At 34.7% G+C, this 19,765-nt stretch overlaps 1 protein-coding gene across 2 annotated transcripts in view; it reads right to left on the reverse strand.

The window, feature by feature from the left end:
- Nucleotides 1-19,765, reverse strand: part of UNC13C (unc-13 homolog C) — a 502,857-nt gene that overhangs the window by 95,596 nt on the left and 387,496 nt on the right. For both annotated transcript variants that reach the window (XM_054565404.1, XM_054565405.1), the window contains 4 exons: nt 18,512-18,608; nt 17,694-17,837; nt 9,367-9,444; nt 4,804-4,881 (listed from right to left, as the gene is read on the reverse strand). In XM_054565404.1, coding sequence (XP_054421379.1) covers nt 4,804-4,881; nt 9,367-9,444; nt 17,694-17,837; nt 18,512-18,608 — 397 coding nt within the window. The remainder of the gene's footprint in view (nt 1-4,803; nt 4,882-9,366; nt 9,445-17,693; nt 17,838-18,511; nt 18,609-19,765) is intronic.

The raw sequence follows: 19,765 nt of genomic DNA on the forward strand, positions 1-19,765 counted from the left end.
TTGTAATCCAAATATTTGCCTGCACTACTGCATACCGTATCAAAGTCCATTCAAACAACTGAATCCCATGTGTTCTCAAGATTCATTCAAAACATATTAAGTAGGGCAGTCAGGATAAGACTAAGAGGTGTTCTAAGCCATTTCCTAAGTACCTTGGTTGCTGTTCTAAAAGCAAAGAGATATAATTCTCAAAATGTGGCCCCCAACCAGTAGCATCAGCATCACTGGAAATTTGCTACCTGGAAAATAGACCAGACCTACTGAATCAAACACTCGTGATGGGGTTCTGCAATGTGTGTTTTAATAAGCTCTTCAGGTAGCTCTGATGTATCCTAAAGTGCAAGAACTGCTGACATGGAGTATTATTTCCTTTTAAACTGTGATCCTCAATCCTCTATTGCCCAGCAAATATAAAGTTGAGAGGACAGTGCTAAGTAAAATATGACAGAAGTTAATTTCTGTCTTCATTAGTATGGTGTTGCTTAGCTAAAGACTAAGTCCATATGGCCAAAACATTTTATGATGAATTTCAATCAGCTACATGCATAAGCTTTTAGTCACTCAGATGCTGTTTCTAATTGACACATCAAATTCATTATTAAATATGAAAAATAATATAGATGGATATATATCTCTGAAACAAAAAAAATAATTAAGTTGCTCATTAAAATATACACATTTTTAGGATAGGTGGGGTTTTGCTACAGATTCCTTGGTCCTGTTCAGGAAAGATTACCACAATGAGATGAAAAAAAGATTCAATCCTTTTGAGACATATCAATAAAATAACATTATTGTTGTACCTAATCGGTCTTCTTTGTGGTCAGCAAAATGAAATAATTTAGCTAAGCAAACAAATCCTCTTATTTCCCCTAAATGTCTTAATAATGTCTAACTTCTAGAATTTGAAATACTGTCAATAGATTAGCAGGCCTAAGGCTAATTATGGATTCTACAATTCAAGAACATTGTACCAGCAAAATATTGTGAAGGAGTAATGCATCATCTGCTTACACAACACAGTTATAACTCTTCTAAATCAATTGCTACAAGTTCTGTAGAGTTTAATAATGAATATATTATGATTTCCTGAAATTAAGTTTTGGATTATATGATTTTCTTTTTCATGTACTTGTACAAATTAGATTGCAGATCAAGGAAATACAACTAAGTTATTTTTATAGGCTGTAACAATATGCATTTATGAAAAAAATGAATACAGATAGACTTGGTAATTATCTGTAATTGATAAGTACTGAAGTTACATTCATGAATAATGAAGCTATTAAAATAGTATAAACCAAACTATATCTGTTTTACTTTTGAGTTATTTGAGTTTTTATAGGATAATAACACAACATTCACCAATGAATGAAAATGATTATCTAGCATCCCGATAATCTTTTTACTGTTACTATGTGATAAAGGGGCAGGTAATACAGTTTGGGGACTGTGGCATAAACAATGTAATTTCTCCCTTAAGTCAGTCCATATTAAGGGTTGGCTACTTTATCTCTTTTAGTATAGCAATTCCCCAAATTTGTAGTCACATACAAAATCGTGTAAGATGCTTTTTGAAACAAAGACTCTAGGTCTCATTCTTAGAGGTTACTTTTGCCTCATGGTTTATGTGACATTAAAAAAAAAAATCCTCTAGAGTAATCAGAGAGTTGTTATGCCAAAATAAGCTCTTAATTTGTATGCAGGGAAGCGTGTCGGAAAGTCACATGACAGGAGAAAAAACTTAGTGGTTTGCTTTTTTTTCTCTTATTTTTTTCTAAGTAAGGCATTGGAAAGAATGTGCCAACATGGCTCACAGGACACTGCTTGCAGTTGTTCATGTGACTGCTTCGGGAGCCACTGTCAACAGCATCAGCCCGAGACTGTCACCCTGTTAGGCAATGTTGTCATTGTGGACTCCATACAGAATAACTCTTTCCACCTCAAAAAGGGTTTTAAACATTCTTCCTGTTTGAAGAGGGAAGAGACTCATCCTGCAAAGAAAGAGCAAATACGCCAGCCATGGTTGGGTTACAGCGGCTGAGAGCTGCAGCATCATGCAGCCAGTTCTGCAAGCGGCCAGCACTACGCAGATGAGAGGCAAGCAAATACCGTTCTTAGAAGCCAACTAATTAACACATGACATTAAAAACTATTTTGAGCAACTATGAAAGCAATCACTTGCTAATTAAGTTTTTGTAGAAAGACATACGCATCCTAGCACAGATGGTAGGGGACAAAAATAAGAAGAAACTTCTTAAAGAAGAATAAGATCTAGGTTGGAAAGTTCTCTTAACAATACCAGTCAAGGTTTCATAACCAGTTACACTGTGAGGAAAAACTGGGAATTGGCACTAGAACCCACTGTATTACCCTTAAAGTCTTGATTTAGCCCTTAAGTGCTACATATACTTTTCATATCGAAGGCTGACTTCTGACATTCTTCATAAAATTCTTTTTTTTTTTTCATCTTTATAAAAGCCCTGAGTTAAGGAACCCACTTAGATACTGCAGTTTATAGATAACTGCATTGGAAGGGCTCTGCCTATTACTTTGAGATTCTGGCAACTACAGGAGGCTAGGCATAGCAACCAGTGATTCTAACATAATTCTGTATTCATCATAAAGCTTATTTCTGTCTGGGAGGCTGCATGTCACACTCAGACTTGGGTTCAGGTCTTGCTTCCTCCGGACATTTTATCAACCCTTGTGCACTGCTGACTGGGTCTGCCTACAGCTTTTTCTTAGCAGCAGATGACAAGAGATAAAAAATGGAAAAGAATGAGAGAAAAGAAACTGTGATAGACTGGAGAATATAGAAGAGGGTAAAGAAAAGGAAAGAAGGGATGAAAAATATTTAAATGTTGGAAAGAAAGAAGCTAGAGTCCATGTTGTCCCTCTAACAAATTATATTTTTAGAAGTTAGACATTCCTTTGATTGAAGTTTTCCTTTAAATTATGTATGAATTGTTTAGTAATTGACATTGCCAGTTTGAAAGGAGAAGGCACCAAACTTAGTATTTCTATCTTTATTATTTTCTCTAGTAAGAAGAGTTCTGTGATGTAGACATAGATTTGCAACTACACTTATGATGTGAAACTTGCACAGTTCAAGCTGGAGATTTTATCTGAAATAAGTGATCCATTTTAACTGGTGAACAAGCCACCTCATGAGTTTTCTGGTTAGTGGGTGGCTTGGTCCACACAGTTTTATTTTTTTTAAGTACAGGTATGATTTGTCTGGTTAATATACAACTTAGCAATATATCACTCACGTTAGAGTTAAATCACAAAGAGTAATAAAATAGTAGTAGCATTAGGAGAAATTTCTGGAAATATGGCATTTTAAATAAAACTTCATCCATAAATGATTTCTGGTCTTTAACATTCATTATAAGGAGAAAGAATTTCCTACAAAAAATCAGTAATTTCTTCACTGCTTATCAAAACAGCAATTGGACTTAAAGTTCGAATATAAAACATCACTAAAATTAGAAGGGTTATCCCCTCATCTCTGATTGCTTATACTCTGCTAACTCAGCAATTAGACTAATGCTCTTAAACTGTGCAAAATAAATAATACACTGTGGCGAACAGAGTTTTATTTCATACAAATTAGACTGAGTCTGCAGTGGCAGGAAGCACAAGGCATCCAAGTTCGATTTCAAAGTGTTGCACCCTCACACACGTACCTGAGTGCTTCTCACCCGCAGGATGCTAAATAGTAAATTTATTTTTTAAAAGAGTGAGGCTCGCAGAGGACAAAGAAGATATTGGGGGCGGAGGAAATGTAGAAATGCCTCCTGGGAAGGGACAGCCTCCCATGTCAAGGGGCCAAATGTTAAAAGAAGCATTTTGGGCCTTATAAACTTAGAAAGAAAAGAGATCTTTGCTTTGAAATCCCACCTAGTTTTATGTCTCTCTTATACACCTACCACAATAAGGAACGATGTAAATAAAATCTTAACCAGCCATACTCCTGCATTCTAACCCCCTTCGGGATATTTTTACGGAGGGCGGTGGTGGGAACATGCCAGCTGCGAGACTGCCCTCTTGGCACCATCTCCAGTCCTCATTCCTCACATGCTCCTGTTGGTTTGTGAAAAGAAAGACTGTGGCAGCAGGAAGAGGCAGGTGCACAGCCAGTATTTCACTGTCTGCCTGATCCAAACATACAAATGAGAATAAGTAGGAAGTGCAATGGTCTTTAGGTTTGGGGGGAATCAGCCAGGTAAAGGATAAGATGCTTACTAAGTCACAAACCTCATAAAAGAATCTTTCTCCTTCCTTCTTCTGCTCATGGGATTGCAAGTCAAAGATGTTGGACAAAGACATGACACATTACAACAGCACACAACACATTTTTAACAGAGACATTTAGACGTGAACAATAAACCACCAATACATCAAAACCACCAGTGCCACAAAACACATTTCAGAATGAACACTGATATCAAGTTGACAGTGCACAACACGGCAAAAAAAATATCTGCACTTTATGAACCTTTACAGATCATTGGCATATATGTTTAATTGTGTATGCATATGACTATATATGCACAAAACAAAAGGCTATTGATGGTCTTCCTCCTCCCACTCACATTGTTAATATATTTACTAATGTATTCTGCTGCGGACATAATAATCACCCCAGTTATTAATGGAGTGTTAGATTATAATCATTTCCATTTTTTAGCTAAACCATGTAAAATTTGATTATGAACCTTTAAATAGCAAAGAGACATGCTGCTAATGATCTCTAAGTAGGTATTTGGCAAATGCAGACGTAAAAAACATACACACCTCTTTTCCTCCCATGGATTCAAACATTTTTTCCAACTGGACCCGCAATTGTTGAATATTGTTCATCAGTATGCAGGGCTTTAAATAAAAGAAATAAAATATAAGTAGTGTGAGACTCATTTATACACTAACTTATTGAATGAGTATACCTTAAATGTAAGAGTATACAACTATCACTGAAGCCCTACTGCATTTGGCAAATGGAATAATTCTGCTACTTTAAGATTATGCTTTTTAACAGTTAAATGGTAGAGAGAAATATAATCACCACTTTAAAACATGAAATTTAGTAATATAGTCAGACAATAAAGTATTGAAGACATAAAGTTTCTTTTATTCTTAATGTCATGGCATTTTATACTTAGATATTAACCAAATTCTGTTTTTAAAAATGTCTTTTAAGAAAAACATATTAGTTAAAAATTTTCTTTTATTTCACTTAAAAAAAAACACTATCCAAAATTTAAAAACTAAAAAAAAAAACCAAAACACTACCAAAAAAAATCTTTAAATGGATTCTCTTCAGCTACAACGTCCACATATTGGTGTTCAAGCCCCTTCTCTATCTGGCTCTAAAGTATGTTTCCTTTTCTTCTCTGTCTACTGTATTATGATTATTTCCAACTTTCTGCAATTTATTTCCCACAGAACAACTGCACTTTCCAGATGCTGTAAATTGCTTAGCATGGGGACTCTTCACTTAGTCTCTTTGCCTAATTGAATTATACCTATCATTTAGGTTATAGCCTTCTCTTTCTTAGGTTATCCATTGGCTACTTAACATTTGTTTTAATTTACTTTATATTTGAGTTGCTTTTCGCTCATGAGCTAACATTAAATGTATTGTATATGCTGCTGTGTCTTTTTCTCCTTTTTCTTCCTCACTGAGTATTGCACAGAATCATATACTTGCTGACAACATGTTTCTTAACCTGTTGTTTCTGAGAAGGCAGAAATAAAACAATAAACGAAGATGCAAAGCTTTGGGACAGGACTACATAAGACCTTTGTATAGTAGGAATTAGTTTATAATTGGAAAAGAGAATTCAGAATAATTCTAGAGTAATTTGATATTTGCTGCATACTGATCCCAAAGAGCCAGAAATCAAGGGAAAGAAAGGAAAATGGATATATTTTCCAAGTTGCTGGGAAATAAGCCAATAATGAATCAGAGAGAGGCATGCAAAGATTTACAGGACATCAGAGAGGTGTTAGCTCTCATAAGTGGGAAGATTTTATTATTGCTTTAACCACAGTATTGACCTTTGAAAACTTTTCTACTTTAAAGTGACCACATCCTAACTTCGATTTATGAAAACAATTTTAAACTTCTTTTCTGCTCCCTTGATTGCAATCACATAAATGTTTGATTTTTTAAACACAGATATCTGTCTTCCACAGATGCTGTTCAGTAAGCTGACGCACATGTACTGCAAATGATTCTGATCTCCTGCCGCGATTGAGAAACACTTGATTTAGGCCCAGTCCTTTCCACAGCACGTGTGGAAATTCCAGGGAATTCCAGGGACTTCCAGGGAATTCATCGTTTTGACCCAAAGTCAATGAACTGAGACAATAGATTTTTCCACTAGGGAATAAGGTTTTTGAGATTTTTATTTTCATTGCAGAGGGGGAAGATTTGGCTGGGATTTGGGAAGTCCCGCCAGGGTGAAAACCAAGATCAAAGTAAGACCATGGCTCTTGAGGAGAAGCAAGTAGACTACACAGGTGAAACATTTTATCACCTTTCTCCCGTGCGTCTAAGTTAGCTGTATAGGTCCTTCTATGATTATTTCATTTAATGTTCTAAGTTATCTTTTTTTTGGCACATATAATAGTACTCTAGTACCAGTTTTATAAATAACAATTCAGTCTCCAAGCCTTTTTCATATGATCATTTCTGATGAAAAAGAGCTACTAAGAAACAAAATGAACATAGACACTTGGGCTCACTTGGTACGGATTGCTGTTGACCCCAGGTAAAGTGATATAGAAAAAGAGATGCAATTATCCAGAGGGAGAGAAAAATATGAGAATTTCCTCTCATTTTTAGCTTTCCCTGACCTTGAAATGTTCAAATAAATCAATTTATTAAATTGCTATTAAGAACTGAATTACTCACATCTACCTTAAATCTAATCATGAAAACAGCTTTTAGTTTAAAACACCCCCATAGTAAATGAAAAAAAACAAACCCCAAAAAACAAAAAGCAAAAAATACCTCTCATAGTAAAGGAAACATTAATCCCATTTGGAAATATCATTTGTTGAAGCCAAGTTGTAATCTTTTTATTTGCATAGTTTGGTTTTTCCCTTGAAAATATCATAATGCATTGCATTTTATCTAAATCTGGAACAAAGTTAGGAACTTAAAATACAATGACTATGAAAATTAGTTTTGTTCAGACTATGGTTATTCCTATGTGATGGAAGTATGTTTTTAAGTTGAAAAAGCTTTTTTAAAAGATTCAAAATCAAGTAATTCTGATATAGATAATGTTGCTTTGCTATATTTTGGAATGTGAGAAAAATGGATTAAAACTTCTAATACATTTCCAATTTGAAATGTCACAGTAGAGAAAAAATTATTCTGCCACATACATTTTATATACCTGCTGTCTTTTTAATTCTGATCCCTGAAAAAGCCAATGTTCTGATCATCTCTTAAAAGATGTCTCTCAATAAAAGTGTCTAGATCACTTTGCAGATAGACTAGGTATGTTGCAATACACACACACACACAGAAAACAAAAAATAAGTTTTAATGTTCTTGATATTAAAAGACATCTGTAAAAATAGTTATATGTAAACACACAAATGTATAAAAGTACTCCTTCAATCTGTCTTAGCTGATAGTATAAACTAACAGCTAATTGATATTCTTTGATGGAAAAGCTAAAATAATACTTGGCATTTGAGTGAGACTCTCAGATTGATCAAGATATCCATAAGAAAGGGGAAAAAAAGCACTAAGGAGAAAAAAAGTTAACTTCCTGTGCTGTAATATTTGAAAGGTTGTTTTTCACTTCTTTATAAAAATTTGACTTTGAAGATTATAAAATATAATTTTATATATTTTAAAACAGAAAATAACAAAATAATGGAATAAACATTGATTTATTTTTTTCTCAGTTTTTCTTTAAGTAAAATATACTCTGGAATGTTAACACATAGTGTAGAGGTCTGCAGGGACCTTTAAAAAGTAATTTTTCTTTCTGAATGACAGGAATTAACCTTATTAATTCATAGACACCTTTCAAAATCTTCAATTTGGCTATCCTAATAAAATCAGATATTTTTCTGAAATTACCTGGTACCATTTTGATTTTCAGCATGTTTTCAAAAGTATTATCTTTTAATTAAAAAATATGTACTTTCAATAAATAAATACTCTTTCTTATTTATTAGAGTATTTATAATCAATGGCAATTAGAGAGAGATGTCAAGAGATCTGAGTTTTAATAAAATTCCTGGGCAGCATATTAACTAAAAAGAAAAAAAGAGCCTTATGGGACCTTCAAGAACAATTAGAACTGACTAACTTTAATGAGCTGTCAGTTGTAGAGGTCAAGGAGTTTCAGGGAGAAGACTAGTAGCCTTTTTAAAGAATTCTCTTTTAGGCCTGCCTGATAGTACTGATTTTTTGAAGAGAGTAAATGATTTTCCTTTTTAAAACAATTGGACTGGTTTTTTAAATATTTTTTCAGTACCTTTTTTTTTATTCCTATAATGTTACCAACATGTTTCTCCTAACATTACATATACTGAATAAGAGAGATTTCATCTTCCACCATAAAAACACATTATATTCCAAATCACTTTAGTTTGTCTTTCTTCTCTGTGTGCCTTTTATTAAACTGCAATATTGGTTTGGTTTTTATAAATATTCTCAATCGTCCAAAAATAAAAAGCTAAATTAATAATTCAGAGTGGAAATCAGCATCATTCCTTACATTAACCATCCTTCTCAATTTATTTGAAAACTGAAAGAATAAATTATATTCATTTTAGTACTGGCAAAAAACTAGTGATTTGCCCTGGCTGGTGTGGCTCAGTGGATTGAGCACTGGACTTTAAAGCAAAGGGTCACCTGCTTGATTCCCAGTCAGGTCCCCAGTGGGGGCTGTGTGAGAGGCAACCACACATTGATGTTTCTCTCCCTCTTCCTTCTTCCCTTCCCACCTCTCTAAAAATAAATAAATAAAATCTTTTTAAAAAACCCCTAAACTGGTTGGTGTCAAAACTAAGTTTTTTTAACTCCCTAGTTCTGAGATTCAATGTCTTACAACAATGTGGGTTTCCAATTATTTTTCTTGTTCCTTATCATCATGGAGCACCATAAGGTGCTTGGCACTGAAATGCTCTCAAGCACCCCTTGAATTCTGTATTGTAACCAGTTCATGACTACCAGAGTTTCCAAACAACTTCTTGAGACCTCTCTTTACTAACATCCTGTATGAAAACCGAAAGAAAACAATTGTTCTTGCTCATTTATCAGTTGTAATAAGTGAATCTTATTATAATAACTGAGGAATACTTGAAATTGGAGACATTTTTACTTACCACATTTTCCTTATCACAGTAGGAACCAAAATCACTTGATACAATTGCAGCATACTGAAGCAGTACTTTATTGATAGTCTAGGAAAAAAAATAACAAAAACATTGTCAAATGTATCTAGGTAAATACATAATTTTATACATATACTGTAGAGATTAATGCTAATCAGGCAAAATTTTCATATGTCTCTTTCAACTTTTTTATAAGCAGTGATTTAACCTACACTCTTGCCAAAAATGATCACAATTAAACTATTATATTTATATGAAAATTTACTATATTTCTTAGTATATTTGTAATATATTCCACATGGATTCATTCTATTTTAATACAATATGCTCCATCACAAAATTCTTTATTTCTAACTTTACTAAATACTCTGAAGATATACCAACAATTTTTGTGGCAACCTCCTCTAATGCTCTCTTTTTTTCTTTCTGAATAAATGATACCTGTGCTTGGAACCATCTCTTATGATTTCTAGTTACCACTCTTGCACACATATATATATGATGCCAATATTTTTTGTGGTGGTCATTTTCTCAACTTTCTCGACTGTTCCTAAATACCGTATTTTGCCATGTATAATGTGCACTTTTTTGCCCAAATTTTTGAAGGGAAAGTAAGGATGTCCTTTATACATTGGTAGTACTAATTCTGTATCTATATAAATGTTTTTAATTCTTTTATTTATGCTTATGCATTAAAAGTGTAACTCTAGAAAGCAATAATGATGTCTGTATGCAAAATAATTCCCTGGAGTACAATAACCGGTTTTGTTGAACCAATTTGTATCTACATATAAATAATTGAATTAAAAATGTAAATGAAAGATTCCCTGAAAGTTTGGGCCAAAAACATGGGTGTGCATTATACATGGGAGCATATTATACATGGCAAAATATGGTACCTCATTCTAAGTAGGGTCAGAGTATTCTCATACATGCCACTTAGCAATAAATATTTTCAATAGTTTTCTATGGTAAGGAGCTTTACTGGTTAATATCAAAGACCACCTCTTAAAACATAAAACTTGGGTTTTTGTTGCATCACAATATCTCTATACATTTACCTTAATTTACTAAGTTATTTATGGATGCATTATTTGCTAAAAATATTATCTAATCTTTCTCCTCTTTCTGTGCTTTTCATTCTAATTACACATTTTTCTTTTCCTTCTAATAACTATTTCTGAGCCTAAGGATGCCCTCTGCTTCCCTTAATTATGCAAAACAAGGGGAAAAAACAAACTTCATTACATTTTATTTCAATTACTTAAAAATGTATCGATGAGCTTGCAAGCTACTGCTTTTAATTAAATAGCTTGAATTTACCATAAGTCAAATGTGGATGTGATTCTCTTAGAAGAGAGAATAACAGTAGATATATGCCATCTCTTTTCATAGAAAAACAAGGACACAAAAAGCTTTATTTTCTTTTCATAAAATAAATTCATCTTAATTTTCTTTGTTGCTGAAAATCAACTCAGGGAGACACTCAGAGGAGTTAAACTGAAGGAGACATGTTTAATTTACAAAATGAATTCACCAACTGTGACAATGAATTTTCTTTATAGACTTTTAAGATTATGATGAAAATCTGAAATTAGGGATAAGATGCAGAAAGAAAATCAATACTCTGGAAATACAAACAAAAATGATAATATGTGCCAACTTAAACAGAAAACTGGCCATGGAAAATACAAAATCTTATCAAGCAGCAGACCAATAAATCTATGAAAACAGATGGCTGATCAGACTTCAGTATCTTTCAAATGCAGCTGTTCAAATTTTACGTTAGACATAATGCTGAACATTATTTTAGGACTTACCTAAGGGGTGCTAATTCACTTATACATATGAACACTGCTCTCAATTTACAGATTCTAATGACAGTGTAAACTGTAGGAATCATTTCACTAAGTTGCAAAAGGAAAAACAAACAAAAGCCTGACTTTAGGAGCTTCCTGCAACACAGACATTATCAGTTGTTCAAAATAAAGTTTGGGCAGGGAATCCAAACATCCATTTCTAATCATCATCACGGTATCGCCACAGGGTCTAACGCTTGACTTTACTTCATAGGAAAACCTTACTTCCTTGGATTCCTGCTGGGAGACAGCTGAACCTAAGGTCTCACACCCACTGGCCTACAAATGCCAGGGGTTAGCAAGTCAGGATGGGCTGCGAGTAAGGAAGAGTGCACAGCCATGTAGGATCCTGTGTCCATAAAAGCTGAGGGTGCACATTCATTTCTTTACTGATATACAAAGTATACCTGAGTGAAAATGTGCACTTAGATTTTAGGAGTGACTTCAGATTCATTCTAATTTATTCAGTAAAGTAAATCGCTACATTAGCTCTTTAGTTAATACCAGTGAGTACTTAATATTAGTAAGACATTAGTTCTTTAATTAACACTAGTAGGTAGTTAGTTACTTAAGACATGTCTGCCTAAGACATGTCTCCAGCAGCGACCTTAGCATTACCTGCAACTTGTTGGAAATGCAAATTCTCTTATTTTATTGCAGAATTATAGAGTAGAAGTTCTGGAGTATTGTCTCAGCAATATATTTTTAAAAACGTCTCCCAGTGATACTGATGCAAGGTGACGTACAAGAACCATTGCCCTAACTAATCATTGCAGGGTGGAAGTAACTCTTCAGAGAGGGGCACTTAGTAAAGGTAGGACTTCTGAGTGTGTGAACTTAGGTCAGTATTTCATCCTTGGGGGACTGTTGGGGTTCAGAAGTAGTGACAACATAGAGAGAGAGGCAACAGATAGCCTAGCAGGGGCTGTTTGTATCATGTTCTATAATAAAACAGAGTTTAAATGAAGAGATAGTCACGAGGTGGAGACAATTCTTTTCTGGATGCAGCAAAGGAACTGCCATTCAAAGAGCTCCAGATTAAATAAGACGAAATTCTAGTAAGATGGTGGCAATGAAGATAGTGAAGAGAGGGTCTCTGCTGTATTTAAAGGATTATATAAAATGACTCAAATATCTCCAACCTTCAATATACTCTGATTTGACATGGGGGTTCTAGTACTATTGAACTGGATGGCCATCAATTACTCAACGTCTCCTAAGCTAATGCCACAGTAGTAGGAATAGGCTAAATAGCCTGTCACCACTCCCACTAGGTTTATGTAAGGATTTACTCTTATAATCAATAAGATAAAAGCCCTGGTCCAAAATCCATTTTTGCAGTCACATTTTAGGCATGGAACATTACAGTCCTGGAGCAACACAGAGAAGACAAAAATACTGTTTTATCTGTTAAGTGACATGAGAAATGTTACTTCAGTGCTTTATAACAGTATACTTTAATGTATCCAACAAAGATAAAGCCCCCATAGATACATCGGTTTGGCTCAAAGGCTAAAAATAAATGGTGAGATTCTGCTCCTCAACTTACAAATTGATTTCGGATGACACCAGAATATAAAGGTAGAATAGCTTAAAGGTTAAAAGCATTCCATGTGTGCCATTTCTAGATGGGTGCTTTGTTTGAGTTATTTAAACTTTCTGAGCATTTTGTGCCATTTGAAAAGTTAGAGAAAATAATAGTATCTATCCCATGGGGTTGTTGTAAAGAATAAGTGAGATAGTATAGGTAAAGCAATTTGTACTTAGTGGTGTTCAATGAATTATCATTACTATTTAAAGAAATTAGGATTAGGTTCCCAGAAAATAAGGAATGTATGTGCCTCATTCACCAAAGTGTCTCCAGCACCTGGCAAACAGTTGGACTTATAGCCAGGAGTCAATTAATAGCTGATTTGTTTTTAAGTAGTACTGAAGATATTATTACTTCATTTCTGTCTCTCTTTTTTTAGATCAAACTACCTGCACTTATCAAGAGCAGCAATATGGCCATAGGAACATTAACTTCCCATGTGTTATTTCACAACTCATCAATCACAATTCCTGATATACCTGCTATGAAATTTAAAGCATTTGTTTGGTACTTTGTTCAGTCCTACATATGCTTTAGTAAGACCAAATCATTCCTTTAATTTGCAGATTAGAATGCTAAATCTTCTAAAATGTCTAAAGTTACATATCATTAATATGTCTTCTCTATAAGGGATAGTTTAGATCAGTATAAATCTCAGAAAGAGAATACAATTTCAGTATATTTTGATACAAGGAACCAAATCCTGAGAAAGATAGGGTTTCAAGACCAATGTTTACATCTGTTAAAATAAACTGGAGTAGTCTGAAGTTATTGAAAAATACAACAAGGTGTGGACGGAAAAAAATCCAGCCATTGTTAATATAACGAGAACTGTTTGCATGACATTGATGTAACCTGGCAGCCAAAACAGTGGACTGGAATGTGCATGTGTCAACAATGAGGACTTCACTGTACTAGTCAGTGGAGGTGGTAGACACCATTGAGTGAGTATGTGTCCTGTGTGGCCATGGCATTCAAAATGACTGAGTGAGTAGAGCAATGAATCTGCATCAAATTTTGTGTTAACCTTGAACATTCCTCCCTGGAAACTATTCAGATGATTCGGAAAGATGTAGCTGGGCAACTGGTGATTGGCAGCTTCATCAGGACAACATGCCGACTCATGTATTATGTTTCACGAAGAGTTTTTTTGTGAAACATCAAATCACCCAGGTGACTCAGTCCCCCTACAGACCAGATTTGGTGCCCTGTGACTTCTGGCTTTTCCTGAAACTAAAATCACCTTTGAAAGAGAAGAGATTTCAGACCATCAGTGAGATTCAGGAAAATATGACTGGGCAGCTGGTGGCGACTGGGAGAGCTGTGTGAGGTCCCAAGGTGCCTACTTTGAATGGGACTGAGGTGTCATTGTCCTATGTACAATGTTTCTTGTACCTTTTATCTTTAATAAATGTCTCTATTTTTCATATTATATAGCTGAATACCTTCTGGACAGACCTCATAGCTATTTAGATTAGCTATAGATTCTCATTTTTATTTTTATGATAGAAAAAAATCATTCCATTAAAATAGAAGTTATTTTTCAATGATATTTGCCAATTTCTACTTTCCCAGAAAATGTTCTTCATTATTCTTACATTTTTTCCTACTGATAATAATTGGGTATTATTGAATTCCCAAGGAATAAAAATATATTACTTAATTAAAATTATTTTTTGTGCCATTTATAGCTCACATTTCCTCAGTGACATGTGGAGCCTAATTATTTTATTTTTGCTTTAGAGAATGTGTTTTCCTGAATGTGATTCTAATACAACCCTCTTTATGACCTTCCACCCTTTTTTACTTCCCTCTAGTCCATTTAATTATATCCTGAGTAGTCTCAACATAGCTATGTTCAGCTTTAGAGCTGGAGAAATGTCAGAGCTAAAACAAGGTGGAGGATGGGCTGGAGCTACATTAGCTACTTTGACTGTTCTTCAAGACTCTTTACAAATGTGGACCTAACTTTCCAATTATATTTCCATATGCCCTCTATGAATCCTTTGCTCTGTCTTCACAGGGACCTCTTAGGCTAGAACCCCTGACTCACCACACAGTAAGGGTTGGGGAGGTGACAAAAGTTCTTTCCTTGACCAAACTCTAGACAGGTTCCTACATGCCCTCTTGTCAATTATGCCTCAACCTTGACCTAAGGATTTGAACAAACACTAACATAAGTAGAGGCCACAACTCCAAGGTGACACTAGTACCCTTAATGTGCCTGCCTGCAAAACCACAAGGTTGCCAAAAAGAGTTGACTGTTGCAGCCAACACAAGGAGCTAGGCTCCTGTCTCCCCAGCTCTGTGGGAAGGAAGGAACCTGACTTCAATAACTACTAGGGAGCAAACTTACATGAGTTTCACATGAACCACCTCTCTTGTTTTGTCTTTTCACAGTTTTTCACTACCTTGATTCTACTCAGCCCCCACTTGCCCTACTTTCTATTTCTTCCTTTAAAATGCCCAGTGACCTCTGTATGATCAAAATTGAGTCATTAGTTCACTCTGGGCTCTTCTCTATTGTAATAGTATATTATTGATTACAATCTGTCCTTATCACTTTAACTAGTATATGGCATTGTTCATCTTTAATAAAGACTCCTCTACAGGGTCACCCAACCCATATATGATGTTGAATGAGCAGAAAGTAAATCTTTGCTTTAAATCATAGAATTTCTTGGTTGACCTGTTCCCTCAGCATAAATTGTCTTACCAAAGTTGATAAAGATACTGTCTTTGACAAAGAAACCTTTCCTAATTCATCCATTAGTGAACCAGGTTTAAACATTTCTAAGAGTCAGAGTCAATGAAAGGGCAGGCTCAAATCTCCCATTCATAAAGGACTTCAAATTTAGACTTTTTGTGATAATGCAAACAAAGTTACATACTCCTGTATTTGTGTCTGTAGTTAAAAGCACGTTAAATATATACATCTTTTATGGGATGAATTGTGTCCTTTCAAAATTCATAGGTTGAAACCCTAACCACCAGTATCTCAGAATGTGACTGTATTTGGAGACAGAGCCTTTAAAGAGGTGACTTTTAAAATAAAGCCATTAGTGTGAGCTGTAATCCAATCTGACTAGTATCTTCTTAGAAAGAGAAAAATAGGACAGATGTAGAAACACCAGGGATTCATGTGCACAGAGAAAAGACCATGTGAGGACACAGTAAGAAGTTTGTTATCTGTGAGCCTAGAGAAGACTAAGAAAAAACAATACTTGAGATATATATACAGATATAGATATTCTGGGCCTTTTCAACCTCTGAGTTACCCTAATCATAGCATTCAACTTTGCCGTAGTTGTTTACAGGTTTGGCCCTACCATTATAAATTTTCTGAGGTCTGAGATTATGCTTCTTCATGGCTAATCTCTCAAAGTGGCTAGTAAAGTGTGGAAGTGAGGCAATGAGTAAGCAAGCACTTGAATGAACAGTCAAGACCTCTGCTAACATCAATCCATGGAGCCAGATTTATCCTTAGGGCAGTAAGACACAGGACTGGACTATGGGTTATCCCCCTATATTATTCTATTTGTCATGTCATCACCCTGCTTAAAATTCTCCAAATGTTCAGTGTTTCTTAAATTGTTTAAAATTCTAAATGTCTCAACCCAGAAAGCAAAGCTCTTCAAGGTCTGAACCCATCTTCACTTCCCCAAGATTTTTCACTGCTTCTCCCAGAAGAGATGTTTTTGCTCTTTATAAGTCAAGATCAACTTTACCTCTTCCTTCAGTCCTGCTATTCCCTTGGCTTGGAATACTTTTATAACTTCATCTTTGTAAGCTGTATGAACCTTATTTTCCCATGAAACCTCTATTTCAGCTCTTATTATTTTTCTTTCCCCTCAACTTACTGTAAATCTTATTATACTTGAGATCAAATTGCATCTATCTTCATGTGATCTTCCAATTAGTTTGTCATGTGGTCTTAATTTTATATATATATATATATAAAGGGAGACCCCCCAAAAAACAGAATTATCTTCTGGAGGGTGGGCCCTTTGTAGTACAGGCTTCCCAAGCTAGGTGAGATTCTTAGAACCCATCTGTATCAGTGTACAAGCTGGTATTGTTGTGAGGGGCTGCAGTCAGCTTCAGTGAATTTTTTTTGAAGACTCAATGCATGGGCCCATTTCATGATGGGTAATTTTATGAGCGCATCTGCTCACATTGCACTGTGTGTGTTCAGCAGCTTTCGGCCAAAACAGCATGACCTCCATGCCCCACCCTCCTTATTCACCTGATCTTGCCATGAGCAACTTTTCTTTTTGTTTTCCCAGATGAAAAAAGTCCTCAGAGGGAAGCATTTTGCTGCTATGGAAGAGGTGAAACAAAAAGTGACAGAAACACTAAAAGGCATCAAAATCGATGAGTGCAAAAACTGTTTTGAGCAATGGAAAAAATGTCTCCGTTGGTGTGTTGCATCAAATGTAGAGTACTTAGAAGGCTACTGAAATTTAAATATGTAAGAATAAATTCACAATTTTTTATAAATAAATTCCATCCCTACCTCAAATACAGAATGCCAAGGCTTATTTTCAGCTACAAAGACTACATTTGAAACAGAAATAATTTGGCTACCTGTGGTAGCGTCTTCAATTAAAAATGACTGAGTCGTTAATGTGAATAATACATAGATTTTTTTAAGATGATAAATCCATATTTAAAAAACAGAAAGTGAAGCAAGAAAGATGACAAACCTGAAACAACTGAATCTCTTAGTGCTAGTGTTAGAAATTAAATTAGGGTAGTGTTGTCAGAGAAGACACACTATAAAACAGCAGCATTATTCAGGCTTTAGGCAGGCAAATGATAACATGGCACAGTCCCAGCAAAGAAAAGATTCATTCCATTTAACCCACCTTTGCAAATCTTCTCATTAAGTGAGATAATGCTTCAGGGTTAGGGCATTCCAGTTTCTTAATAATCTCAAAGCTCTGATTAAGCTGAGCAAAGACATCAACCACGGAACAAGAGAAGAGGGCATGATCAGATGTCTGCTGGAACTGAAGGGAGAAGGTGAAACCATCCCATTAAACACATTAGCAGAACTATGGAAACAGTCTTCATTATTTCACGTAAACAACTGAATCACCTATATCATGGACTTTCATGTCCTGTACCTTCATTTTCCAGTAATAAAATGCCTACTCATGTAAAAAAAATTTATCTCATTTCCTGGTTGATGTAGTGGAACTTTGTCATGGGGGCAGGCTTCTATTAATGGTTTCTCCATTGCTGAGTTGGGGAACTGGTTTTGTTTGTTCGTTTCACTTTCCTTATAGGTATTAGGATGATTTAGCCAGCAGATTGTGGCTCAAAACTTTTGAGTTGCTTCAGAGGCACTGGGAGTGTGTTTGCTCCTAATCTTGATATCCTAGAAAGGTTACAGGACCACAAGGGAGTTTTGTACAAGTCTGCTAAACTTGTAGTTCTGACTAATTCAATAAGTAAAGAATCTTGGGGCAAAAGGGTGACCTATTTTTTTAAATTTATTTTTTATTTAAGCAATTCTGTAGGGTACCTATCAGCCCTTAAAAGTTGTGTTTTAAAATTATTTTTGATCATTAGAGGATTAAATTAACCTTAATAAATAACAATGAACCTAATAATTCCCATTAACTTAAAGATGTGCAGTGTGAATAAATCTTGACAATAAACAATCTTAATTTAAACTCACTCCATCCTTTTTGTCTCTTTCCAGTGCTCCATGAAGAAATTCCATCGATACATCTTCATTTTCATCTAGCCACTGCATGACAAAAGGTTCAAACCACCTAAAAAATTAATGTTACAGACTATAACAGATGCGATATGCACATAATTAACAGTGAACACTGCTCTGTTCTAAAATAGGAGTAATTTAATACCCCAAGTCTCTTTTTATTCACTTTTTCCAAGTCAGCTTCTTTAGAGACCTTTTGCTTGCTTTGTTAAATATATGCCCCTTTTTTTACCTTCATTCTCTATCTCTTTCTCTGTATATTTTATTCTACAAAATAAATGCTTTTTATTTTTTACTGTATTACTGTAATTTTACCTTGTGTTATTTTCTTTCATTCAGAAGCATGGTTGACAGTATATATTTTTGTTGAGGGTCAGCTAGAAATGGATTCTTTCAGCTTCTCAGGTCAATTCTTTATTTTGCTTTATTTTCAAAGGATATTTTTAATACTTGTAGAATTTTAAGTTGATAGCTTTTTTATCCTGGTACTTAAAAAAACATTCTTCATGTTTTCTATCAGTTTTACAAAATTCATACCTAATATCTTTTAAAACATTGCTCTGGTATTATTTTTCTCTTTTTGGGGGTCCAATTTTTTTGTATATTAAACTTCTATAATTTGTTTCACATATGCCTTGCACTAAACCACTAACAGCAAATCACTTCTGTATTGAATTGTTCATTGAAAGCCCAAAGCTGGGCTAAATTCATCTCCTTCAAGGGACCACATCCCCCCATACATATCAAATTATGGCACATGCCACATGCCATAATGTTAGATATTATCCTTCCTCCTGAAGCCCTATGCACATGGGTCCTTCATTTTTATACCCCCAGTACCTCATACATGACCTGGCATTTGATGGAATTGGGTTACCCTTCCCTAAATGATTCAGTTAATGTATTGCACAAACATTCTTGGAAGAGGTAATGCATTAAGTCGGGCTCACCTCTAACATTTGCAAAGGCAAAAGCACAAGCAGAGGCCCACATACCATATGTACCACATACATATATATGTAAAAGGCATATATATATATACACACACACACACACATATATATGTAAAGGCATATATATGTAAAAGGCATATATAAACTATTTATTATGACTTTTTATCAAGCTAATAAAGTGTTATATAAAATATGTTCCATGTTCTATCTCAACAAATAAACTTATTTCCCTTTGCACAGTGCCTGGCATATGGAA

This window comes from Pteronotus mesoamericanus, unplaced genomic scaffold (assembly GCF_021234165.1).
Source record: "Pteronotus mesoamericanus isolate MK-2021 breed Mesoamerican mustached bat unplaced genomic scaffold, CSHL_Meso_final contig_164, whole genome shotgun sequence".
Classification (NCBI taxonomy): domain Eukaryota; kingdom Metazoa; phylum Chordata; class Mammalia; order Chiroptera; family Mormoopidae; genus Pteronotus; species Pteronotus mesoamericanus.